This window comes from Cicer arietinum, chromosome 7, assembly GCF_000331145.2.
Source record: "Cicer arietinum cultivar CDC Frontier isolate Library 1 chromosome 7, Cicar.CDCFrontier_v2.0, whole genome shotgun sequence".
NCBI lineage: Eukaryota > Viridiplantae > Streptophyta > Magnoliopsida > Fabales > Fabaceae > Cicer > Cicer arietinum.
Genome location: NC_021166.2, coordinates 11,857,788 through 11,885,454, shown reverse-complemented (window position 1 = coordinate 11,885,454; position 27,667 = coordinate 11,857,788). Strand labels below are relative to the sequence as shown.

At 30.5% G+C, this 27,667-nt stretch overlaps 4 protein-coding genes across 5 annotated transcripts; all 4 read right to left on the bottom strand.

Moving 5' to 3' along the window:
- Positions 1–1,281: 1,281 nt before the first annotated feature.
- On the bottom strand, positions 1,282–4,312 carry LOC101502494 (uncharacterized). The gene is made up of 3 exons (XM_004508917.4): positions 3,534–4,312; positions 2,506–2,764; positions 1,282–1,818 (listed from the first exon to the last, which is right to left on the bottom strand). Exons 1-3 carry the CDS (start codon positions 4,310–4,312, stop codon positions 1,654–1,656), a joined length of 1,203 nt encoding a protein of 400 aa, XP_004508974.2. The 3' UTR covers positions 1,282–1,653.
- Positions 4,313–8,183: 3,871 nt separating this feature from the next.
- On the bottom strand, positions 8,184–12,551 carry LOC101501642 (pentatricopeptide repeat-containing protein At4g17616). Of its 2 annotated transcripts, none has more exons than XM_012718184.3 (3): positions 10,233–12,551; positions 9,628–9,756; positions 8,184–8,640 (listed from the first exon to the last, which is right to left on the bottom strand). In XM_012718184.3, the coding sequence occupies exon 1, from the start codon at positions 12,361–12,363 to the stop codon at positions 10,285–10,287; it is 2,079 nt and encodes a 692-aa protein (XP_012573638.1). In that variant the 5' UTR covers positions 12,364–12,551; the 3' UTR covers positions 8,184–8,640; positions 9,628–9,756; positions 10,233–10,284. The 2 variants fall into 2 exon arrangements, with proteins under 2 accessions (XP_012573638.1, XP_004508971.1); XM_004508914.4 differs by having other exon boundaries at positions 8,184–8,543.
- A 4,622-nt stretch (positions 12,552–17,173) lies between these two features.
- On the bottom strand, positions 17,174–21,057 carry LOC101501109 (uncharacterized). The gene is made up of 2 exons (XM_004508912.4): positions 20,271–21,057; positions 17,174–17,569 (listed from the first exon to the last, which is right to left on the bottom strand). Exons 1-2 carry the CDS (start codon positions 20,928–20,930, stop codon positions 17,312–17,314), a joined length of 918 nt encoding a protein of 305 aa, XP_004508969.1. The 5' UTR covers positions 20,931–21,057; the 3' UTR covers positions 17,174–17,311.
- Positions 21,058–23,117: 2,060 nt separating this feature from the next.
- LOC101500790 (calcineurin B-like protein 1) lies at positions 23,118–26,978 on the bottom strand. Its single transcript, XM_004508911.4, has 9 exons — positions 26,738–26,978; positions 25,885–26,013; positions 25,227–25,309; positions 24,935–24,994; positions 24,170–24,278; positions 24,010–24,062; positions 23,724–23,804; positions 23,445–23,557; positions 23,118–23,344 (listed from the first exon to the last, which is right to left on the bottom strand). Exons 2-9 carry the CDS (start codon positions 25,961–25,963, stop codon positions 23,281–23,283), a joined length of 642 nt encoding a protein of 213 aa, XP_004508968.1. The 5' UTR covers positions 25,964–26,013; positions 26,738–26,978; the 3' UTR covers positions 23,118–23,280.
- Between the last annotated feature and the right edge of the window lie 689 nt (positions 26,979–27,667).

Here is a 27,667-nt window from a genome sequence, read left to right as displayed (position 1 = left end):
TGAACATAAAAAGGAAGATACCCACTAATAAATTAACATTCTACATAGAAGTAAAGATGCAGAAAAATGAAACTAAACACATATATTATTGTTTTCTTTTTTTCTTTTCCCCTCAAACTAAAAGTTTTGTTGTTATTTTTATATGTCCCTCTCCCACACACACGCAAAATATTATCATATTAAATTTGCATAGTCCCAATCACCCACACCTAATGTTATATAGACAAATTTAATAGAAAATTGATGTAAGAGACTAATTTGACTATAAGCAAACAAAAAATAGCAAAGAGAGTAAAATAAAACTACAAAATAAATTGAGACAAATTGTGTAATTTAAGTTAAAATAAAACTACTCAAAAATAGCTTACTTTTTCAGCTCCCACATACCTTTGAAATTACATATACCAAAAAATAGTTTTCATGTCCTCCATATTATACTTCCAAATAAAAACATGTATTTTTTTCACCCTCCAAATGTGTACTATGGGACAAAGATGTGGTTATTTAGAAATATGGAGTTTTAAAGTAGGTCTCCTACTCAAAATAGTTGTGCCGATTTGATTTTATTAAAAAAACATTCCCGTTTCATTTTTGTGAGAAATAAATTACGCATTAAATGTTCACAAAATAAATAAATATAAATTATTCTTTTGATTTCTTAATTTATTTTAGATTTTGTTTTGGCCCTTAAATTAATTTTAATTAGTATAAATCACTCTAATAAACTGCAATAATTGCCTTTATTCCAAAAGGTAAAATTCTTTCACTTAATGGATGCTAAATTATAATTTTATCATTTTTAGATGATAAATCATACATCATTGTCTGATCAACATATAAATAAATAAAATGACATTAAGGTTTGTACATTTCGAAATCTATGACCAAACACATACATCATTAATAGGTGGGCAATGTAAGATATGCACCCCATGTGAATAGTAGATACACCAAGGGTATATTTGGGTAAATCCAAAAATAAATTTGAATAAAATATATTACTTAACTGAAAAATATAGAAATTATTAAACAAAATACTATGTTTTGGATTCAAACTCGAACTCGTAGTAATTTTTTTTACCATTTCATCTATAGAGAATAAAAAATTAAGTGATTTAACCAAATCAAAAACTACTTTTTTATCATTTTTAGTCAAACTGAAATTTGAATTTAACAATAACCAAACACTAGTATTTGGTATTTACACCAAGAGGCATAATCAATTCTGTTATGAAACTCTCAGCAGTGAAACCAAATATACACTAATTTATGTTCATAACATGAAGCCAACATGTAAACCATTTTACTAAACTATGGTAATTTTTTTGGCATTTAAGCCATACACATTGGTGACATTACAACTCTATAGTATATTGGTAATACTTTTCCTATACTCTTCATAAAAGAAGCCACTAAGAGAGTGAGGAACCTATTTGCTCCACAATCTGCCATAGAGTTCAATGACAAAAAGTGGTTCCAAACAAGAACCTCACAGCTATACCAAGACAAAGAAATGGAAACACCACATTATATTCCTCTTCCTTTGCTTTCTCATATCTAATAGTAGTGTTCTATATGTAATAACCTATGGTAATGGAGAATGACAGATGAAATGCTCTTCAATCATCACAAGACTGAGGAAATGAGTGAGCATTATCGTTTATCATTGTTGTTATTATGGTGCATCGTATTTTGCACAGCTTTTACAGCTGCAACTCTAGCTGCATTTGCTGCTTTATTAGATGCAGTCACTACTTTATTCACCATTTCTTCCATCTTTGACATACTGTAAGCTTTCTCCGCTGCACAATGAGCATCCTGTTCAATATGAAAAAAGTAAGCACTATGATCCTGTTTGAATAAACAACTTAATTAAGCTCTTATCGTATAACTGGTTATGTATAAACTATTTTTATATCAAAAGATAAAATAAAGTCAAAATATTTACATATAAGTTATAAGATATTTTTATAAGTTATCCTCAAGAGTTTATGGAAATACACCAAAAACAGTTTATGGACATGTTTCTAATAAGTTCTCTGAGATGGTCTCAGAAGTGCTTATGTCAATAGATAAATTCAAATAAGACAATTCAAACAAACCCTAAATGTAACATTTCTCATAATTATATTATATATTATGGAATTAGGTGGTTTAAGGTCCACCAGTAAGTCAAATCTGATGAAATCAAGGAAGATTCTCCAAAGTTCTTCTGATTTTGTTATTTGAATATCGATCACGAATCATGATAACAACACCGATGAAACAAGGAGATCAATAAACAAACAACAAACAATATTTATTCATGTTACTGTTTTAAATTCCCTTCTTATTTCTAAAAACTAAAAAGTAATAACTTCTAGCTTAATCCCTTTCTTTTCCAATACCATACAATAGATTTTGGTACAAGTTACCGGTCGTGTTGTTAATAAAATAAACAATTTGTTCAAATTCTGCTATTTACATATATTGATTCAACCATATATGTGCAAAAAGGAGTATTACCTGGACAGCTTTAAGAACTTTGGCATGGTCCACATCACATGGAGACCCAACAAGACTGTCTTGCTTCTTAGGATTATCAAGAAACCCATTCTGCCAATGACCATATTGCGTTTCTCCATTTCTGAAAGTGTACATTCCAAGACCTTGTCTTCTTCCTTCATGCCATGCACCTTCATATCGGTGACCATTCTGAAATCGATAAACTCCAAAGCCGTGCATCTTGTCAGCAAAATATTCGCCAGCATATATGTCCCCATTTCTGCAGAAATAACACACATTAAGAAATGGTAATTATACATTGCTGGAAATATCAATCAAATTGAACAATGATTTCCAGCTATTAATTATGCAAGATAGAAGAACACAGTTGTACCGAATCCGGAAGTTAAATTCTTGTACTGATAGCAGATATATCAATCAATTTCCAAGTATTTTAGCTGGATACATATAATACAAGTAAAATTGGTTGAGACCTACTATAGAAACTTCAATTGATTGTTGACAATTTGAGTAGTCTTATTTTACAACCAAAACATCATACAAAAAAAGGGTCCTAGTATCACAATGACCAGTATATGTGAAGCATTGGTATATTGGATATACATATTACCAACAAAATTTCAAACAAATTTTCAAAAGAAACTGAATTCACTTAAAAAGAACACAAAATTAGCTTGAATCAGATACATATATAAAACCATAGTTTAAAAAATGCTCAACATCTTTCATCCATAAAATCAAAGTTCCATTGCATACAACTCAGATGGTGACAGACTGTGTGAACACACATTACATCTCTTCGCTACTAGTCTCTTTGGAAAAAAAGTACACTTAACCAAAATGGTAATGTGAAATCTACAAAGTTGTATCTAAGTGACAAATTCATGACCAAATGAAAGCAACTAATCCAACTCTACAATCCAACCACACTTATCAAAGAATCAAACAACAACTATTCTGATAAATAACAAACAATTATAAACTAAAAAAATGAAACAAAACACAAAAAATAAAAAATAAAAACTGACCTGAAATGGTACTGGCCTAATCCATGTTTGACACCCCATTTAAATTCTCCAACATAACGACTTCCATCATTACAAGTATGAACTCCAAACCCATGACATTGACCATTATACCATTCACCAGCATAAACATCACCACCAAAAAACCTATAAATTCCAATTCCATGCCTCAAACCATGTCTATATTGTCCACGATACCTACTTCCTCTAGCCCATGTTTCAACACCATAACCATCATACTTTCCATCAATCCAATCACCTTCAAATCTTCCACTCATATGAAAATGATAAACACCACTCCCTGAACACTTTCCCTTATGAAACTCACCTTCATAAACATCACCATTGCTATAAACTTGAACCCAAGATCCAGAATTTAAGCTTTTAAATTCCTCATGCTTGGACCCAATAGACCATAGAACAGGTTGATGAGAGTTATGTGAAGAAAGCTTTGTGTGAAACGATCTCGAGAAGAATATACAAATAGAGGGTAAACGAGGGAGTGCTAGGTTGATAGAAACGAAAAGTGCTGATGAGAAAGTGACAACAAAAATGAAATCAAGAAGAGTTGGGTTCGAAATGAGAAAGTAAAGAAAGAGAAGTGAAATGAAGAGAATGAAATGGAAACGAGTGAGAAGGTTAAAAGTTTGAAACTTTGAGATAAAGGGTTGTGTCAATGAAGGTTTGTGGAAAAAGGTTTTGTGTGGTGAAGAGTTTGAAGGTGTTTGAGATGATGGGTTGGTTTTGGAGAAGCGTTGTTGTTCATGGTGAAAATAAAGCATTAGCACGATGAGAGAAAAAGAAGAGGATGAATAATATGAGTGATGATAATTGAGAAGGTTTATAAAATGGGATTTGCATGGTTGTACAGTCATGGACTTGAGTTGTGAGGGTGTTTGTTTGGTGATGAAGAAGTAAAAAGAGTGTTTGTGTTTGTGTTTGTGGATATGAAGTGTTGAAGTTTTGTTTTTCGATTTGAATGTGATGATGCATTAAGAAAATGAAACTGATTTTTGAGGATTCTGTTTTGTTATATCAAAAATTAAAACAAACCAACTTAAGTGTTCTCTTTCGATTTTCTCAAAACATCGGTTAATATAGCTTGCAACTACACCACTACCCAAATCTTTAGTGTCAACAACTCATATCTAACGAAACAATCTTCAGGGGTATAATAAAATAATTTCCTTTTTTTTTTTTTACAAAATTCAATTCCATTCCATTTTAACTAAATCAGTTATTGGTAATTAATAGTTTCATCCTCATAAATTTCATTCTTATCCCAATTTTAATAGTTTCATCCTTATAATTTAACTATTTTTTATATAAAAAATAATATAAGCTGAGTCTTTAAGATTCTCTAAAATTAGAGCATATCAAATAAAAAAGCATATTAATAATATAACTATTGATTATCTATCATTAAAAAATTCTCATATTAAGAATAAAAGAGTTGAAGTTGCGATTTATCAGAAATGAGTAAATTCGTTTTCAATTCAATTCTTATTGATCAAATTTTTTGTAATTTTTTATTTCATTAAATATTCCATACTCAAACAATTTTAATGGTTATACATTTTACACCACCACCCCAATCATAACTCATCACATTACCATAATCATATTTTATAATTAATTTTTAAAAATAACTATTATATTCTTAATTTTTAAAAATAACTAGTATATTTATTTTTTTCTTATAAGAAAATTTTAGATTATACTATTTGAACAATTTAAGTAAAAATGATGTATGTAAAACAATTATTAAAATCGATTAAATATTTGACAATGATCTACGATGCTAATCTATATTACTCCTTATAATTTCAATTATTGGTGATGAAACTCTGAGTGCAAGAGTGTTTTTGATTTCTAATCTTGTTCATATTATTTGGTTTGAGTATGTTTTGTGGTAATTCTATAATTTTGTTTGCATTTAACTTTTGATTTCTAATTCTTAATACACCTTTTATTATAAAATTCAATTATTATATGTAATCAATTTTATAGTGACAGTTAAATAAATCATGATAAAAATTACAATTATTTTGCATAACTATAGAATCAACAATTCATGTTAAGTTAACATTATAAAATTGATTTACACGCAATCCTTTTTTCTTGTTTGAATATGAATTTGTTATTTTAGCGGTTACAAAAGATTAGAATGATATAGTAGTAGTGGCTTGCAGAGAAGAAAGAGTACGAGGATGGCTGGTTCGTAAAATCAAAGTATGTCCAGGGGTATATATGTAAGAGCGTGATGCACCGAAGTCGTGTCGCCTCTTATGCACGCATCCGCGGATTAGATTAACGGTAACTGTTCCGCGAAATAATGCCAACGTGGCATACTAGCTCACGTGCACGTGGCAACATCACATGGTTATGCTACATTTACAGAAACGTCCTTATGCTCTTTCCTTCTTTTCACTGTGAGCATAGGTGAACTCAACATGTGTTCATTAAATAAAATCAACTGTGTGATTCATTAAGTAAGATTCAATGTGTCACATCATTTTGATTATTTATCTTTTACTTTAAATGTGAAGTGAACATGATTTTATTAAATAAGATTTATTAACCGTCATAAATTTATTATTATTAATAAATTAATAAAAAAATTAACGATTATAATTTTATTATTATTAAAATATCAAAGTTTCGTTTCTTTTTGAGAACACAGACTTAAACATATGAACATAACTACTACAATAAATTCGTTAAAAACTGAATTTTACGTAACGCGGACGAACTCATAACTACTGTTGGAGATGCTTTAAAAAAAACTTCAAAAATAAAAATTCTACCATAAAATTTATGAAGATACTATTTTTTTTTAGTTAATGCCAATTTTATAATATATCTCATTTTTGAAATTATACAAAATTAGTATGTAGAATTCTGAAGTTTCAATTTCATCATGTATTATGTGTGGATTGAAATGTTTACTCGGACTATTCATTTAAATTTATTAATTATCCTTATACTAATTAAAAATCTTATTTAAGTTGACTTTAGTGTCCAAGTTGCGATTACAATACTTGTTACGTAATTAAATTTGATATAATCAAATGATTTGATGATGACATGACACCATTTATATTGATATACAAGAATGTCATGTTATTGCACATTAATTAAGTATGGTAAGGTAAATATTATGAACAAGATATTGCCACATCATAATCAGAGATATTTGACTACACAACTTAATAACAACTATGACATAGTGATAGTTAAAGGAGATTCAATGTATGATTAAACATATATTATTAGAGGTGATAAGAATAAAAAAAAGAGGTGAAGCCTCCATGTGTACATGACTATAGTTTGAGTGGCTTATTTTGTTCTTATCCATACTTTATAATGGCCTTACATTACAAAACCGAAAACATGTTGTCCTTATCCGTTTTATTTATTATGTATATATTATGTCTCCTTATATATCGAGATAGAGCATGGAGCCTCCATATGTCAACGTCCATGTCCTTACTAACTTTTTCTGCAATCAAGATGTTGAAGAAAGAGCCCAATCTATGAAGGAACAACAAAATATACAAAAATACTAGGATCTTGGTAGTTTTATTGTTTATATTGCAGAAAGAAAAAAAAACCGTCTTTCATTTTATTTGTTTCTTTTTCATTATTATCTCTTCGAAATATTTTATTTTTATTTGTTTTTAATAATTTCATTTAAAGTTGACAAGTTTAACTTATTTATTTTTGGTAAAAAGAAGAGGCTACGACAGCTTTCACTTTTCGTACTAAATTTTGATAATTTTTACCATACATCTCTTATTATGGTAATTGCTTTTGTGTTAAATTTTGTACTTGATCCAAATTTAAAGTAGGATGCAATCTTTAGCTAGACCTTTTCAATAATAGGTCACAAGCATCGAATGAAAAAATACTCTAAATAAATAATCAATTTAATTTTTAATATATTTTTGTAATTATACTATTTAATTATTACTTGCATAATTTTTAATAATAATTTATATTTTATATTTCTGATAATTAATCATACTTAACAAAAAATAATTGGCTAAAAATAATATTATTTTTCTTTCATTTATATAATTTTTTAATATGCCTAAAATGATCATATAATTCATTCATTATATAACGGAAGAAGTAACTTAAGTTTTTAAATTGGTATATTGCATGAATTTCCATCATATGTGGAGAAAATATGTAAGGAAATGATACTAGAGGAGAGATTAAAAAAATAAGAGTTTGTGATTAATTTTGAAGAGAGCATGCTCCAAGTTTCCTTGAAACCGAATATAATTATTATTACTGTATCTCAAACATCCTCTACATTTTTACCATACACAAGAGAAACTTCCTTTTTGATTAAATTGTTGAAAAAGAATGCAATATACTCTCTAGTATATGATTAACTCTTTTGCAGCCTCTTAATGGCCAAATCCATAATTAACTGTCACGCTAACCATAAATCATAAGCTAATATTATATCACTAGCAATATACTCTCACATAAGAGTGAGAATCATTATCCAGACCCTAAATTCTCCTCTAGATCACCTTTTCTAAACCTTTTTTATATTAGAATATACAGTACGGAATCAATATAGTGGGATATTTTGTGCCAGCAATATGACACCTAGAGTTAATTAGGGAAATAAACAGCTACAAACACCAAGTAACTTATATTATAAACACCAAATGTTAATTTAAGTACAGTACATCTTTGAAGATGGCCAAACAAAGGAAACAAAGGTTATCCAATATCTACACATCTGGTTCTACACTACCAAGCTGATACAGTTTAATCATCAGCAAAACATCTCTCTTCTGCCAATGACCGTCAAGGGTCTCATCGTTATCTATTTTTGAGTAATCTACATGTTTGAGATCTTCTCCTAACAGAAACTTCTGCTGAATAATGTAAGTGAATTGATTCATCCGGTCCTCCAGCTCTTCTGAAAGATAACGTCGGACCCTGCCACACTCTGGCTAGATCAGGTGCAGCAATATCAGTTGCATCAGGCTGAGGCAAGGTAGCAAGAAACAAAAAACAGAAGGAAATAAAGATATGATCAGTCCACAAAACATGTGACTACCATTATCCTCCAATTCCTCAAAGCCTAAAAGATAAGGAACATTGGGTTCAAAAACAACATAGTTGAAGTAACCCTCAAACTTTTGATTACTACAAAATAAGATTTTACACTTTACCATGTCATTGGTTGCTCCATGTATGATAAAAGATTACAATACACAACTAAGTAGATGATATCAAATGTACAAAAAAAGTTCATGAAGTATACTCTAAATGGTCATTTGCAGTTGAGAATATTTAACAGATTTGAATAAGACAAAAACATAGAAAAAAGAGAGTATTCTCCTTCCAATGGTTATCTTAGTTTCCCAAACTAAATCTGAATCTCCCTCCCTTCTATACCTTCTAGTTCTACTATTTAATCAAACCCCACTTTTCTTCTAACTACAACAACTCAACTAATTTTAAATCCAATGGCAACTAAATAAATAACTTGTTATGTCCTATCAATTTTTTTCCCCCTTAGCAATTGAGATATCCCTGGGCATCAGCATTCCTTTTATTTATCATCTCGTAATGCTTCTCCCCCTTGGTTGGACAGTCTCTCCATTCATCATTCACTGTATATGAATAGTAACTAGTGTGCTCTCTTTTCTAGACACCCATGGCCCCATGGTGCATCAGCCCCAACTCACAAGGGTTGGCAACATTGGAAGTACCTTCCTTATCGTCATTTGATATACTATTGATATAGAAGGTGGCACTTCTCTGTTTCATGGTGGGTACAACTGCAAGCTGCTGCTAGGTTTTGTCTGACACTTTCCCTCTTTGTGCAATTGTCACTATTATTATTATACTTTTTATTTTTTTATTCTTTTTTGTCATTATTATTATACTTTTAAGATCCATTTAGAAAGAGTGCAAGACCTCAAGTAAATTCAGGATAAGCAGCTCCTCATAAACATGTACACTCCAAATTTGGTGAACAGATCCAATCAGAACAACCCACAATCTTATAACTACTAAAATTTGAAACATAACATAATTTTACTGAAAAACAATATCCACCTACATGCCGTCTGTGATGCAAGAATCACTGGATCCTCCTTCCCAGGAAACTGTCTTGTTGGCTTAGAGTTGAAACAACCCATTTATGTCGGTTGGCAAGCCAGCACGGTATAGGACCGGTGCTAGGGTTTCCCTGAAATAAATATATCATTATAATGATCTTATCCTTAGTTAAAATCCAAACCCAAATTGAAACACCATAACATATAACATAACAAATAAACAAATCAAGCCGACCAAATGGAATTTTATATGAACTAGACATGACTGAAATGTATAAAAAAAAATTAATAGAAAACATCAATTAATGAAGAAAAATATGACAATATGGTTGTGAGCTCATGGTCACAATTATTGAAGAAAACTGTTTGTTAGAAATAAAGAATTTGGCGTATGAAAGGGGAAACGTGATATATAATAAACATATAAAGAAAATACTATAATTAACAAATAAAAATTGACTCTAAAATTGAATTCATATAATTTTTCCAACCCATTATGAAGATGAAATAACCTTTTAAACTTAAAACAGTCAAATTCACAAAATTCCATGGATCCAATAAAAAAAACGCAACAAACCAAAAATAATATAAGATACAAAAAACATACATGCTCAAGCCAGCCCATTTCAAAAAGCATATGGAGGATCGTCAGCACACGATTATTTACGAGACATTTCATCTATACCAGCCCATTTCAAAAATTCTTTTACATGCTCAAGCCTTTTGCTCTGTGCTTCAGTTCTTGTATCTGATGCTTTTAAACTCCTATAAAGATTCTTATGAAGCCTAAGGAACTCGCTTTTGTACATCGACTTATCAGTGTACATGTTACGGTCTCTCATATGCCCAATTACCTCCATCACTCTCTCAAAGTAACCACCTCGAATGAAGTTTAGCAGCACTAACTCACCTAGATCTCTATTTACAACAAAATTGTTGTTCTTCATCAATCTCTTGATGTCTCCCCACAAGAATGTAATTTCACGATACATACCAAGAGAAGAATATCCACGCACAAGATGAGCAAAAGTTTGACTTGTCGGTTGGATTTTCATTTCGCACATTCTTCTATATGCCCTCAGTGCATCCTCTATCATCCTTGCCTTGCAGAAAAAGAATATAGAAGAGTTGAAGTTATACACCAAAGGAATAACTGTTTGATTTTCATCTTTCGAAATTTGAGCCAAGGCGACAGCCAAATCTGATTTACCAACTGAATTTGATGTTTCTTCACAAAGGGTGTTTTTGTCAAAAGCATCATTACACAAATCTTTGTGCAAATTAATCTTTTTCATTTGTTTTAGCAGTGCCTTAGATTCTCTTTGCATTCCCCCCTTCTGATATGCCGACAAGAGTAACGTATATGTATCGCAGCCCATTGGAGACCCAGCAGCCGCTACATCGTCCAAAATGTCATGAGCAGACTCAAGCCATCCCATCTGAATGCAAGCACTGATCACATCAGAACATAAACTGGATCCTGCCACTGAATATTGTTCCCCTTGAATGCTAAGTAAAAGTTTCGAAAGTTCACTAATTCTACTGTCTTTCTTGTAACCAATGATAAACTTAGCCAGAGCTCTGTTACTAAGAACAAGTTTCCCACCCCTATAAAAAACAAGAACTTCTCTACCTTCCACTTTAAGCACAGAGTCCTTCTGCAGTAACTCAGGTTCTATATGTATCTTTAAAGCATCCTTAAGGTTAGACGATCCAATAGCAATAAAGCAAGGCTTTTGTAATTGTAAGTGATTCTTATATTCTTTATTATTGTGACGATTGTGTGAGCTATTCATATCCAAAACAAGCTTAACTGCAGCATCTATATCATTAAATTTGAAGTGCAAACTCAACAAACTATCATAGAACAGACGATAATGCCGAACATAAGAAGCCGAAACTCCATCAATATGACATTTCAATTCCATCATTTCATCTCCCAGACCATTCATCTCTAAGATCTGCGAAATTATCACAATCGAGTGTGCATCAGCCACTATCCCGGTCAGTGCCATTAACTCAATCAAACACAAACCTTTCAAAGACAACTTAAACCTCACACAAGCATCAAGAACAAGGTTAAATACCAAAGTATCCGGCTTCAACAAAATTGCATGATGAGCCTTTTTATCATCCAAGCAATTATAAAAATCACAAACTTGAGACAAATAATTAGATGCAAGATGCGTTCCAATATCCGTGTTCACAATATGAAAAACAATCAAGGACAATAAATGCATACTTGGCACACACCCTTTGTTAAGCATTAACCTGAGTATAACAGAAGCAGGTGATGGCATTTGCATTCTAGCAAGAGAAAGTGCAAGTTTTGTTAATGTATCAACATGAAGCAAACATGATTTCTCTTCAACAATTTTCAAAGCTAAATCAGATGACTTTCTAACCCAAACATGATTGGAAGAATAACACAACTGAACAATAAACTGGTTCAATAAATTAACTTCAGGGTAACCATAAAGGGTTCTAAAATCATGAAATGTTTCCAATGCTTCTTGCAATTGATGATTCCTTAAAGCAAGTTTAAGCTTACTCAATAGAATTTGTTCGGTGGAACGTTCCCATGATAATCTCTCACAGTGGCTGGAAGTTGAAATTTTTTGCGAAAATGAATTCAATTGGTGGAAGAAGACATGTCCTTGAAGAATGAATTGTAAATGAGAATTTTTTTTGACAAAGGGGTTTTGTGATAGAATGTATTTGGCAAAAGGAAGCACCATGCCACCATGCCTGTGATGTTTGAGGTTTGTTTATTTATGCATACGAATGCAACATAAAGATTGAAAGTTTTGTACGACAAATTTCGAAGTTTTGAGAGTTTGCAGTATAAAAATGGGAGATTTTGGACAACTATTGAATATCAAGTGCAAACCCTAACGTAGTTGAAGAAGCTGCATAGATGCAATAAAAGGAAATATATATAATGCTATATAATTTTTTAATCAATAATATAAAATGATTTTATTAGTAAAAAACAAGTATAAAATGTTTTTTTTATAAAAAAAAAACAAAAATATTTGTTTATTGCTTTTAGATGTTAGAAGCATGGAAATTCTGTATAAATAGTAGTGAAATTTTAGATTGATGCTTTTTTTAATTAATTTTTGTTTTATTTTATATTTAAATTAATAAATTTTTAAATTAAGATTATATTTTTAAATTATGTTATAATTATTTCTTTTTGTGGAATTTAAAAAATCATGTGACGATTTTATAATTTACGATTTTTCTACATGTCAATTATTTTAGGTTGGATTTTGAGTTTGACAACCATAGGGGGAGATGAAGTGTTCAAGTTTTGTTTTTCAATTTTGAAGGTCTGATTTGTGAAGATGATGATGCATTAAGAAAATGAAACTGACTCTGACGCTGTTCTATGTTTTTGAGCAATCTGTTTTGTTATATCAAAAATTAAAACAAACAAAACTCGGTGCTCTCTTTCGATTTTCTGAAAACATTGGTTAATATATAAAATCCTAGGTTGCAACTAGACCACTAGCAAAACCTTAGTGTTAAAAAACTAAAATCTAACAAAACCATGTTGAGGGGTATAATAAAAAAGTTTTGGTTTAATTAGAGTTTGTGTACTATTGTTATCAATAATTTACGGAATTGATTTTTTTTTTAATTTTAAAAATAGATAATTTTACTTTATTTTAAATTTTTAAATTAAAAAAATTATAATTTGATATATTTTAAATTATGTCACATACAATTCTATAATATAAAACTATATAAATACATTAATTATTTATATACCATTAATTAAATTCAAAATATAAAGAAAAAAAATAAATTTAAATTAATATTTTTACGACATTTTATTCTAATTTTATAGGTGTTAATCATTTACATAATTGTATCATGTGTTATTTAAAATATTTTACATTATCATAACAGCGTATTTTTTATTTTTCTCGATAAAAATAATAACTATAAAATATAAATTATTAATTTTACTAAACAAAAATTAAATAATCTGATAAAAAATAAATGAATAGAATAAAAATCCATTATTCCATAAATGGATGGACAGAAATGATTTTCACTTTTTAGTACAAAACCAAATTCCATTCCATTTTAAGTAAATCAGTTATTGGAATCAAATTAATAGTAATTAATGATAAATTTAATTCTTATCATTTAAAAAAATATCATTTTATTCTTATTTTAATTTTAATAATGTATCCTTAAAAATGTTCATCAGTAAACATATTTAAAGTATTCATTAAACTATTTTTTTATATAAAAAAATTATATAAGTTGAATTTTAAAGGTCCTACAAAACTATAGCATATCAAATAAAAAAATATTGATAATATATTTATTGATTATTTATCAATAATATTCTCACAGGAATTACAAACTTTAAAGTCGTGCCTTATATAAAATAAATAAACTCATTATCAATTTAATCATTGTTAAGTAAATAATTTGTAATTTTTTATTTCATTAATATTACATACAAAAACAGATTTAATGGTTGTACATTTTATACCGTCATCCAATCATAATTCACCACTTTATTATATAATCATATTTTATAACTAATTTTTAAAAATAGTTATCATATTCTTAATTTTTATTACAATGACTTACATTTACTTTTTTTTTCTTATAAGAAAATTTTAGATTATGGTATTTGAATAATTTAGGCAAAAATGATGTATTACGTAAAACAAATATTAAAATCGATTAAATATTTGACAATGATCTAAGATGCTAATCTATATTGTTCCTTTTATTTTAGTTATAATTTCAATTATCGGTATTTAAACTCTTTGAGTGTATGGATGTTTTTGATTTGTAATCTTGTTTTTATTATTTGGCTTGAATATGTTTGTCGGTAACTATGTGATTTGGTTTGCATCTAATTTTGGTTTTTAATTCTTAGTACACCTTATTATATGAATTGATTGAGGTTTAATGATTAATGTGTAAACATTTTACACTCACTGTTAACATAGTTATTGATTATTTAATTATGGAGTAATGAAAATTATAATGTAAAATTACGTTATTCTTTTTCTTGTTCGATTTTCAATTTGTTATTTTAGCGGTTGAAAAAAATAAGTATGAGATAGAAGTGGCTCGCAGAGAAAGAAAGAATAAGAGGATGGCTGGATCGTAAAATGAAAGTATGTTCGGGGTATATACGTAAGAGCGTGGGATACTAGCTCACGTACACGTGGCAACATCACATCATGCTTGTGCTACATTTACGGAAACATGCTTCTGCCCTTTTCTGTTAAATAAGAAACGTAAGAAATGGAAAGCTCTGCCCTGCAATAGACTTGTTTTAGTTAATGCCAATTTCATAAAATATCTGTGTATATTTTTGAAATAATACAAAGTTAACATGTAAAATTCTAAAGTTTCAATTTCATCTAGTAATTTTTTTTCAATTTTCATCATGTACTATGTGTGGATTGAAATATTTTGTTAGACAATTCATTTGAAGTTATTAATTATCCGTATACTCATTAAAAATTTTATTTAAGTCGATTTTAGTGTCCAAGTTGCGATTAAAAACTTGTTACGTAATTAAATTTGATACAATCAAGATGATTTGATAATGGCATGACAACAAGAATGTCATGTTATTCCATATTAATTATGATAATATAAATATTATGAACAAAAATATTGCCACATCATAATCAGAGATATATGACTACACAACTTAACAACAACTATGACAACATTATTATAACGGCTAAAATAAGAGGAGAGATAATTAAAGGAGATTCAATGTATAATTAAACATATATTATTAGAGGTGATAAGAAATAAAAAAAGAGGTGAAGCCTATGACTATAGTTTGAGTGGCTTATTTTGTTCTTATCCATAGTTTATAATGACCTTACGTTACAAAACCGAAAAAATGCTGTCCTTATCTGTTTAATTTATTATGTATATATTATGTCTCCTTATATATCGAGATAGAGCGTGGCGCCTCCATATGTCAATGTCCATGTCCTTACTAACTTTTTCTGCAATCAAGATGTTGAAGAAAGAGCCCAATCTATGAAGGAACAACAAAATATACAAAAATACTAGGATCTTGTAGTTTTATTGTTTCTATTACAGAAAAAGAACCGTCTTTCATTTTATTTGTCTCTTTTCCAATATTTTCGAAATCTTTTATTTTTATTTGTTTTTACATAATATCTTTCAAAGTTTACAGTTTTAAATTATCTCATAATTTAATTTTGGTAAAAAGAAGGGCAACAACAGACTCAAATTTTGATAAATTTTGCCTAATATCTCTTATTTTGACTAGGATTTGGTGTTGAATTTTCTATTTTATTTAAATTTAAAGTACACTGCAATGGTTAGCTAGCCCTTTTCAATACTCCATAGGTCACACACAATAAGTCAAAAAAAAAATTATCTCAAAATAAATAATTTTTTAAATTTTAATTATATTATTTAAGTAATACTATTTGTATAGTTTTTAATATAATGTCTTGTACTATACATTAACAATAATTGATAGTCTATCGATACATAATAAAAATAATTTCATAAAAGTAATATCTTTTTTTATTTATATAATTTTTAAATATATATAAAATGATTAAATGACTCAATAATTATATAATCATTATGCATCAGAAAAGTAACTTAACTTTTTAAATTGGTCTATTGCATGAGTTTCCTTCATCTGTAGAGAAACTATGCAAGAAATGAATACTGGACGGCAGATTAAAGGGTTTGTTTGATTGTGTTTTACTTTTTAAAAATTATTTTATAATTTAATTTTAGAAAACTGTTTTGTTTTTAAAAAAATTTGTTTGGCAACTTAAATTTTTAAAATATTTTTTGACTAGAGTTAAAAAAGTTGAGAAATGAAAAATAAATACCATTTATCTATTTTATTTTTTAGTTTTAAAAAATATAATATTAAAATTAATTTTACAAAACAGTTTTTAAAAATAAATCATTCAAATAAATTTTTTAACTTTTAAATTTTAAGAATCAAACAAACTCTAAGAGTTTGTGATTAATTTTGAAGTGAGCATGCTCCACATTTTCCTGAAAACGAATATATTATTGTATTTTTCAATAAGATGTACATATCTTGTACCACCTTATAATTTCAAAGATTATAATGTAATTATGATTTCTGTACCCTAAATGTCCTCTACATTTTTAACATACACAAAAGAAACTTCCTTTTTGATTAAATTGTTGAAAGAAAATGGTGTCGGAGGAATATCACCAAACGAACAATAGATCGAGCGGGTCCCAGCTCTCCCCAGCTCCCTAGTCTATGATTAACTCTGTAGCAGCCTCTTAATGGCCAAATCCATAATTAACTATCACACTAATCATAAATCTAGATAATGATCACTAGCAATATACTCTCACATAAGGGTGAGAATCATTATCCTTACCCTAAATTCTCCTCTAGATCACCTTTTTCTATACCTTTTTTGTATTAGAATATACTGTGCGGAATCAAATATAGTGGGATATTTTGTGCCAGCAATAGGATACCTAGGGTTAATTAGGGAAATAAACAGCTACCAACACCAAGAAACTTATATTATAAACACCATCTGTTAATTTAAGTACAGCACAGCTTTGAAGATGGCCAAACAAAGGAGAAGAAGGTTATCCAATATCTACACATCTGGTTCTACACTACCAAGCTGATACAGTTTAATCATCAGCAAAATATCTCTCTTCTGCATCAACATTGGCCTCTCTCTGCCAATGATCGTCGAGGGTCTCATCGTTGTCTATTTTTGAATAATCTACATATTCGAGATCTTCTCCTAATAGAAACTTCTGCTGCATAATGTAAGTGAATTGATTCATCCGGTCCTCCAGCTCTTCTGAAGATAACGTTGGACCCTGCCGCACTCTGGCTGGATCAGATGCGGCAATATCAGTTGCATCAGGCTGAGGCAAGCATTTCTACCGGTAGCAAGAAACAATGAAAAAAAGGAAAGAAAGATATGATCAGTCCACAAAACATATGACTACCATTATACTCATTCCTCAAAGCCTAAAAGATAAGGAGCATTGGATTCAAAAACAACAAAGTTGAAGTAACCCTCAAACTGTTGATTACTACAAATAAGATTTTACAATATCAACATACCATCTTACCATGTCATTGGTTGCTCCATGTATGATAAAAGATTACAATACACAACTAAGTAGATGATATCAAATGTACAAAAAAAGTTCATGAAGTATACTCTAAATGGTCATTTGCAGTTGAGAATATTTAACAGATTTGAATAAGACAGGACTGAAATAGACTACAGCAAGGTTGGATTGCTCTTATTTTATCAAACAGGACAATTCTATTATTTACAACTGCAAATACAAACAGAGAAAAAAGAGAGTATTCTCCTTCCAATGGCTATCTTAGTTTCAAAAACTAAATCTGAATCTCCCTCCCTTCTATATCTTCTAGTTCTACCATTTAATCAAACCCCACTTTCCTTCTAACTATAACAACCCAACTAATTTTAAATCCAATGGCAACTAAATCTATAACTTGCTGTGTCCTATCAATTGCCTTCCCCCTTGTCAATTAAGATATCCCTGGGCATCAGCATTCCTTTTATTTATCATCTCGTAATGCTTCTCCCCTTTGGCAGGACAGTCTCTCCATTCCTCATTCACGTGTACATGAATAGTAACTAGTGTGCTCACTTTTCTAGACACCCATGGTCCTATGGTGCATCAGCCCCAACTCACAAGGGTTGGCAACATTGGAAGTACCTCCCTTATCGTCATTTGATATACTACTGTTATAGAAGGTGGCACTGCTCTGTTTCATGGTGGGTACGATTGCAAGCTGCTGCTAGGTTTTGTATGACACTTTGCCTCTTTGTGCATTTGTCTTAGTGGTAAGGTGGGCCAGAACATAACCACTTCAAGCAGGGTCCAACTTCCAAGGATGTCTGGCTTTAGATTGGACTGGGGAAGCCCCCAAAAGTTAACCACCAGTTCCCATTCACGTATGAGTCTCTTTACCAGAATACGAATTCACAAATCACAAGATCCGTTTACAACTTATCACACTAGAAGAATGTAACAAGTTCACAATTGATGGGCAGATTGACAATCAGGGGGATCAAATTTACTAAAGTGTGAAAAATGGTGAGACTAAGTTCCCCTCATTGGTGCTGGATTCAGCTCAGTGAAGCTAGGTTTCAGCTAATCATGGTTGGGTTCATCCACCTCATTGACCTGTTGGGTCCATTGCAAACTTGCAACGGGGAATCATAATGTGAACCTAATATTTTATGCACACAGGGAAAATCACAAGGCACATTAACAGATTGTGAAGTTCAAATTTACTGAAAAGTGAAGGACGGTGGGACTAAGTTCCCCTAATTGGAGCCAGATTTGGCTCAGTGGAGTTGGGTTTTAGCTAATCATGGTAGGGTTCATTCATGTCATTGGCCTATTGGGTCCATTTAAAATTTGAAAGTCTAATATTTTATACACTAAGAAGTATTATCATTCAACTGTTGCATTATGGGTTTTATAAGAAAACATTGAACCACCCGGAGGAAATAATCATTATGTCGTAGACCCATTCAATTGTCCTCAAACTCACAATTCAATGCAAGATTACCCAAGTTTACTCAAACGATTTTGCAAGGGAGTTTCCTCAATTTTGATAACTAAGAGTAGGAAATTTGCACATCTCTTTTAAGTTAACTCAAGAGTTTCACAACCATGGTCTAATCCCTTCAACTCCCTCTACACTCTTATTGATCTTAGGCAATTGTATCCCATGACCAAAGTCCATTTTTTGCACGAGTTCATCTGAATTCTCCAAGGTATCAACTTAGTCCATTTCCATGTCCATATCTCCCAATAAAAAACTCACAAGGTTAGACTTTGTTACGAACAAGCAGCTAAGAACGAATAAAACTAATGGAAGATAGAAAGAAAAGGCACAATGCCACAATTATACTGTTAATGATTGCAAACATGAAGTGAGAACAAGGAGAGAATTGTGCTTCCAAGGCCCTTCAACAACGGGTTTCCCTGTTTACAACTGACTAATTATTTTCCCACATAGCCCTCCTACCCCATCAATTATATAAGCTAAGCCCTCATGTTCCAACTTCCAACAACCAATTATAAAAATTCTGCGAAATGCTGGAAAACAAAACTACGTATGCATAAATGATAGCTTCAAGCCATAGACATAAAGATTAACTGGTAATTTAAACTGCCTCTTATTTTGTTCCAAATAGGTCTAGCATTTGATCAACTTTGTTCAATTGAATTGTTCTCATCCTCTGTTGTTTTTTGTTTTATCCCTTCATTTAGGGTTATTCATTATCCTTATCCTCCATTCTCATTATAAATTTTCTCCTCAAACATACTAAAATTTCTACTTTCATACTTCAAAGAGGCTACCTAAAACCTCTATATCACCTATACTTCTGATTGAACACCAACACATTGATACGTTCAATTAATTAATATTCTCAAATTATAACCATGTCGAGGTGTTAGTATTAGTCCCCGTGTCAGTGCTTGATAGCTCAAAACAAAACTAAAATGGGAAATAAAATAATTGACCACAAATGTAAAACATAATCCTGAAAGTACATTAAGTGATTAGTTTAAAGAGAAATACCTCCACAGCCTCTTCATCTTCTTCTTCTTCTTCTTCTTCTTCTTCTTCCTCTTCCTCTACTTGTTGAAAATCTTCATTACCAATCCAATCCCTTTCCGGCACACCGATCCTCTGCTGTTCCCCTCTAATCTTAGCAACAATTTCAGCTTCCTCACACCTTCTCAAAAGCGTATCAGACCACCTCTCACCAGGCCTAGCCATCCCTCTGCCAACACGATCCTGAAACTTACCAACATACTCATGATGAAGATAGGGTTCCCTATCCCTCATAGATTCTTCACAGAAATAATTACCAACAATCATCAATCTGTCCAAATAAGCACGCCTCCTGTTCTTCGCCCTAACAGATCTCTTCCTCAATTCCTCTGAGGTCGGAGTCAGCACGCTCCGCAACCGATTCACGTGCCAGTTGATCTCGTAATCGTGTATGATTGAATCGAATTCGGTTAACTCGGTGGGAGTGAGATGGGAACCGTATCGTTCTAGGAAGAGGGCTGTGTCGCGTGAGAGAAGGTCGAGGAAGATGGATTTGCGTTGGGATGGGAGTGTGGAGGTGGATTGTTGAGCGCGTGGGAACCACAGATTCTCTAGACATGATAGTCTCGATGATATTTTCTCCTTTGCTTCGTCACTTATCTCCTTCTTCGTCTTCGCCTCCATTTTATTTTCTAAGTATTGTTCAACACTTCAACCCACACAAACTTGTTGCTTTATATATATGTTCCTTTTCTTCTTCGATCTTCTATGTGCACCACTTCACTCTTCGCCCTTGCGCTATTTCTTATTATTTTAACAGAATTGCTGATATATACATCATTAAGGAACTCATTTTCCAAATCCCATAGTTCTCATTTTTAGGGTTTACAAAGGGACTTAATTCATATTAATTTATATAAAAACAAGATAAAACATATTCATTCATCAAAATTGAATTATTCGAACTAATATTAATTAAGTTATCATCTCATTCATAAAAACAAAAATGATTGTAAATTTTTATATATCAATAATAATGTCAATCATCGTTCTAATTTGAAGTGAACTATTATATTAGTTTATCGAAGTATTCAACGATAAAAATACATTATTTTAAAAAAATATATATGAAATGATAAAGTTTTTTCGTGTGATTAACTATCTATATTAGACTTTCTTTTTTGATCAATAATGCAAATCACTTCCTCTTTTAAATAAAAAACACGATATTTATTCATTTAAATTGACATAAATTATATAGAGAGATAATAATACAATTTAAAATCGTAAAAACCAACCTAAATGGCCAAATAAACTTATTTTAATAAAACATAATAATTCTTCTTTGTTAACTGAGTTTAAATATCATTAATAATTAAAAGTAAATGTACACAAAAAATGTAAAAAAACAATAAAATTTGTCACTTGGACTAAAATTCAATAAAATTTAATAAAACTAAACTTAAAAGATTTCAACTTTTTTTAATTAGTGTATGAAACAAATAGCAAAAGAAACACGGTCATGGGATTAGGAGAAAGGATCAAACCAAATTTAGATAAGGATGCTACTTTTTCTACCCAAAATTAATGCAGAAGTATGCATCTAAAACAATCATTCCATATTGTTAACCTTTCAAACAAGCACGCAGCAGCAATTAGTTGCATGATGAGAGATTAAATGATGAATCAATTTCAAACTTTTGATTAAAAAAAAATACATATAATTAGATTTTCAATATTATTGATGTTATTTACAAGTTTTTTGTTTTTGATGTTATTTACAATTTAAATAAAGAATAGTTTGTTTGTAAACTCTAGTTCAACTGACAAATGGTGATATTCTCCAGATTCGAACTCGAGACCTCACAATTATGAAAGTTAATTACGGAGATTTGAACACGACCTTTAAAATATTTGAGTTAAACCCTGTAAGTGTAGTGTATGATTATTTTGTAAAACGTAACATGAGATAAATTGTTTTATGCTTGGACGATTAGAATTTCCTTAGATTGATCTTCTTTGTTCGGCTGTCTAGTATCATCTATTTGGTTTGCTAGGAACCAGGTTTTTCATTTCAAGCATTACTGGACAAACAATGAGGAAAACATGAGAGACTAAAGCCCTTCTTCATATTGATTGTATGAAACAGTTGACGAAGGTGAATGTGGCTAGTTATGTGGCTGAATTATGAAGCTTCATTCTAGCATTAGAAATGGCTTGGAATAAAGGTCAAAGAAAACTCCTAGTGGAGTGTGATTCTAAAACAGCGGTGTAACTTGTTTCTCATGGTTATTGTTCTACTCGTTTGAACTCTCGTTTAGAGCAGTTGTGGCATGGCATGGTTGGATAGCTAGTGATTGACGGGAGCAATTTTAGGGTGTTCAATTGGTAACTATAAAAAGAGTCTTTAACACATGTTAATCTTACACTCAATTGAAGTACACATTATTGAATAACTTAGATTAACATAAAGCAAATGTGGTTCAACTTTTATCTTGTCAAATCATACTTAGCAAGAGAAATTGGATTAGCTTTAGTTTAAGATGACATGGACAACCAACATGCTTATGTTTCATGGACGATGATGAAGTGCTGCTTGTACTAATCTTACATATTCCATCAGTCAACATAGTCTTTAAGCTTATTAACAATTTTAATTGAATTCAGATTTTTGAAAATGAAAATTGATTTTTATTTAGAATGTAAACGGGCCTTATGTTTTGAATATGTAAATTTTCCTTACCTTTAACTTGCTCATAAAAACCAGTTGCTCGTATTTCTAAGATTTTACACACATTAATTATATGCACTAATTACATATGCTTCATTGATAATTTCAAATATTTAAAATAATCTAGAAAACACATCAACTTGAAAACCTGAATGAAAAAGTTTCAATCAATGAGAATGTGATTTACAAATTACAACTCACTGAGAAAGGCTAACTATAACAAGCATGGCATCCAATTCTCAAAATAATTGCAAGCCCTAAAGTTGTGTTTCTTAATAATTGCCACACCTAAAATTATGTGGTTCAAGCGACAATTTCATCCACGTTAGAATTAAATACAAAACTTGGGAAAGAAGTCGTTATGTCCCTGCATCAATGACAAGAATAACAAATTATACTATAGTTTGAACATCAAAATAGGGATACAAGTAGTTTAATATTTACCATGAAAACAATCCAGCACATACCTTAGGTAGGGTAGGGTCATGATTTTGAGCAGTGATGGATTTTCAGAAACAAACTTCTGCCATTCGACAATGTCTATTTTTCCATCTTGGTTCGTGTCAGCATCCAAGAAAGTCTGGCCAGAAAAATAAACTTCAAGCTCAAGTCTTTCATTAAATTTGCAATCATCTTGATGAAAAAGAGGTTACAGCACAGCTTCTATAACAAAAAAAAAATATTTCTTCTGCAGATGGATTTTCACATATAATATTTTATGTTATCAACAGATTTTGCAAACAGACCTTGTCTATAATTGTTTCTATCACATCATCAGCCAACTTCATTTCAGACTCGAAAAGAAGTGCAATTAACATTTGCTTGACCTGTCAGACATCACCAACAAAGGGAAAGAAAAGCCAAGGATATCAGTGCACAGAGAAAGAGCATACATGTCATAGCAATCTATCTTCTTACAAAGAATGGTCTGAAGAACAAGACCTAAACGAAAATTTTCATTACACCACTCTCGGTGGATTAGCAAGCATTTCATTTTCATTGAAGACATAGAACAGATAATCACCATCTTACCTCTTGACGCTCTATAAAGCCAGTGTTGTGCAAATCATAGAGCCTAAATGAGACTGCAGGAAAATCCCAAACTTAATTAATATATCAGGACAGCTAAATCTAACAAAGTAAGGAATTTAAGGTAAACCACAATGAGTCGAGGATTCAATTTGTAACTCACAATCTATCTTGTCTTCTAGTGGTGCGTTTGGGTGGAAAACATTGAGAGATCTAACAAAGTCATCAAAATCAATAACCCCCTTCCTTTTGACATCAAATAGATCAAAGATCTGCATGTATACATTTCTGACATCGTATCAATAGATATCCAGTCAATTGAAAAAGTTATTTCATAAGAATTACATAATATGTTAGCCAAGAAGTAAGTAAGAAAGTTGCAAGGCTAATCAACCACTGATTTCTATCTTACACAAAAATAAGGAATTGACAAAAGCATCCTATGTTAGAGAATATAATTCTAGAGTAAGTTAGCATAAGTTTGTTAAGAAGTTAGTTTGGAGGTTAAGAACTTAGTTAGGGAACACAAGGCTATAAATAAGTGTTTCATTGTACCATTTACTATATGAAATATTCTAAGGAATATACTAATGTATCATGCTCTCGAGCATATTTTTAATATGAGATACATCTTTAACTCTATGATCCCGTGGTTTCCAAAATTCTACGTATATAAAGTTGACAAATACCGAATTCATTCAAATGGTTCACAACGAAAATGCTTCATGCTCGTCTTAAAAGTACTATTGAGTTTCTTCAAGAAAAACTCAGTGAAAGAAACAGCAAAGTTCTTCAATAAACTGCTTGAAGAAATTTGCTGATCTAAAAGTACATTTAGGGCTGCTTACATGCATTAGACATGCGTGCAGGGAACAAACAATTACGGCATAGTTAGTTATTAAGAAAGTAAAAGTATGATATATAGTACCCGATTTGCAAAGATGTTTTCTTTTTTCTTATTCTTGAAGATTGCCAATTGAAATTCTTCCTGCAAAGAAAGAATACCCATAATCACATTGCGGGATACAAGTTACATGTGAAGAACAAATAAGCATAAATGTTATCTTGATTAGGAGGCATTTAGAAGAGCTTATTTGGGATTATCTTATGAGAGTGTTTGTAAGAGCTTGTGGCAATAGCTTAAGATATATCCATAAATTGTTTTCCGCATATTTTCATAAACTCCCTAAAAATATTTATGCAGAGTTGCTATCTAGTACCTTGCTTATTAGTCCATCATCAACAACAGAACTGCTGATGCTCTTAAACAGCTCGAATAATGCTTCGACCTCACTGACAGTGACTGAAAACAAAAATATGATACATAAGTTTAAACTACTAACTTGAGTGCTTGGGAAATAGAGAGAGTAATTCCATAACAAGTAAGTTTAAACAACTACAAACACAAGTGTCTCAAATCCTATCAATTTCATTTGAGGTGTTGACCATATGAACCAACAAGTCACGATTTTGTTTCTTAAACTGGTAGAGCTGGCTGAATACATAGGTTTAAAATTGTGCCAGAGCGATAAAAATCTGGTAGAAAATGGGAGAGAAAGCAGCCTATTTAGGTTTAAATTGTGCCAGAACGATGGTAGGCCCTTATTACATGTCCATCTTTGCCTACTTCTATCAATAAACCAAACAAAGTGAACTACCTTGCCAACCAGCAATGACTTATTTTTATCATTATTATAATACTTTTAAGATCCATTTAGAAAGAGTGCAAAACCACATGTAAGTTCAGGATAAGCAGCTCCACATAAACATGTACACTCCAAACTTGGTGAACAGATCCAATCACAACAACCCAGAATCTTATAACTACTAAAAATTGAAGTATAACATCATTTTACTAAAAAACAAAATCTGACTTACAAGCCGTCTGTGATGCAAGAATCACTGGATCCTCCTTCCCAGGAAACTGTCTTGTTGGCTTAGAGTTAAAACAGCCCATTTATGGTGGTTGGCAAGGCAGCACGGTATAGGACCAGTGCTCGGGTTTCCCTGAAATAAATATATCATTATAACATCTTATCCTTACTTAAAATTCAAATCCAAATTGAAACACCATAACATATAATATAACAAATCAACAAATCAAGCCGACCAAATGGAATTTTATATGAACTCGACAAGACTGAAATTTTATAAAAAAATTAAAAGAAAAAGAAAATAATGCCCGGCAGTTTGAAGAATTCCACACTGTATGTCAGAAAACATCAATTAATGACGAAAAATATGACAATATGGTTGTGAGCTCATGGTCACAATTATTGAAGAAAACAGTTTTTTAGAAATAAAGAATTTGGCGTATGAAAGGGGAGAAGTGATATATAATAAACATACAAAGCATATACTATAATTAACAAATAAAATTTGATCCTGAAATTGAATTCATATATTTTTGTCAACTCATTATGAAGATGAAATAACCTTTTAAATTCAGATTTCACAACAGTCAAATTCACAAAATCCCATGGATCCAATAAAAAAAACGCAACAAACAAAAAATAATATAAGATACAAAAAGCATACATAATAATTAATCAGCAAAATAGAAGAAAAAACGAAAAGAAGCTCTACATTGCAATTACTTTATCCTTTTACCTCCACTCATAAACCCTACTTATACTAAAACCGCTAAGTAAGAAGAAATCAAACTATAAAAGAAAAAAGGAATAGAAATCGTGAAAATTTGTTGAAAATTGGTGGAAAGAAAGAAACTAACCCAGTGGAAAAAGTGACCTAGAAAAATGGCATAAGAGGGGATTTATAGAAAGAAAACGTAAAATGAAGTTGTAATTTGCAAGATGAGAAGAGAGAGTAACGGTTTTTATAAATAAATACAAGAAAAAAAGAATATTGAGATTGACGATGTTGTTGTTTGTTCTAAAAAGAAAGCCAAATGAATGAAGCAAGTAAAGTAAGAGACGCCGAAGTTGGTGCGTTGTGTTGTGTGGTGTGGCGGCACAAATAATTTTACCAAAATAAATAATATATATTTTATTTCTTTTTTTTTTTACGGAATTAATATATTTTATTCTTATGGACTACTAATAATTTTCAACAATATACAGTTTAAGTGGAATCTTTGAGCGTGATTTCGAATATTCCTACACCTGTTTCCTTGTATACTCCCTTGTGCCTTAATTATAGGAAAAAGTGTTACATGTTGTATTCAAGTATAATAATAGACAAAATTAGTCAAAACAAATATATAAAAAGAAATCAATTAATCAACTCGTATTTAATACGTTGTTCTCTAAATATTCTTGTATTAATATTTTGATAATGTTACATATAATTATAATTATTAGAGATATATATTAAGGAATTTAAAATTTATGAAAATATAGAATTAAACTTTTGAATTTCTTAATATATATTCTTGAATCATTCCTTAACTATAATATTATCCCTTGATATTAAGGGTTTTGTTAATATGTGTTTCAACTTTGAAGAATATATATATATATATATATATATATATATATATATATATATATATATGTGTGTTAAAAATTTTAAAAATATATTTTCTTTAAAAAATATATATATAATTTTAAGGTTTTTTAGTAGTATATGACTTTTAAAATAAAATTTTCATTTTTAATTATTGCACACATGTTAAAAGATGAATTTTAGATTGGAGCGTCGT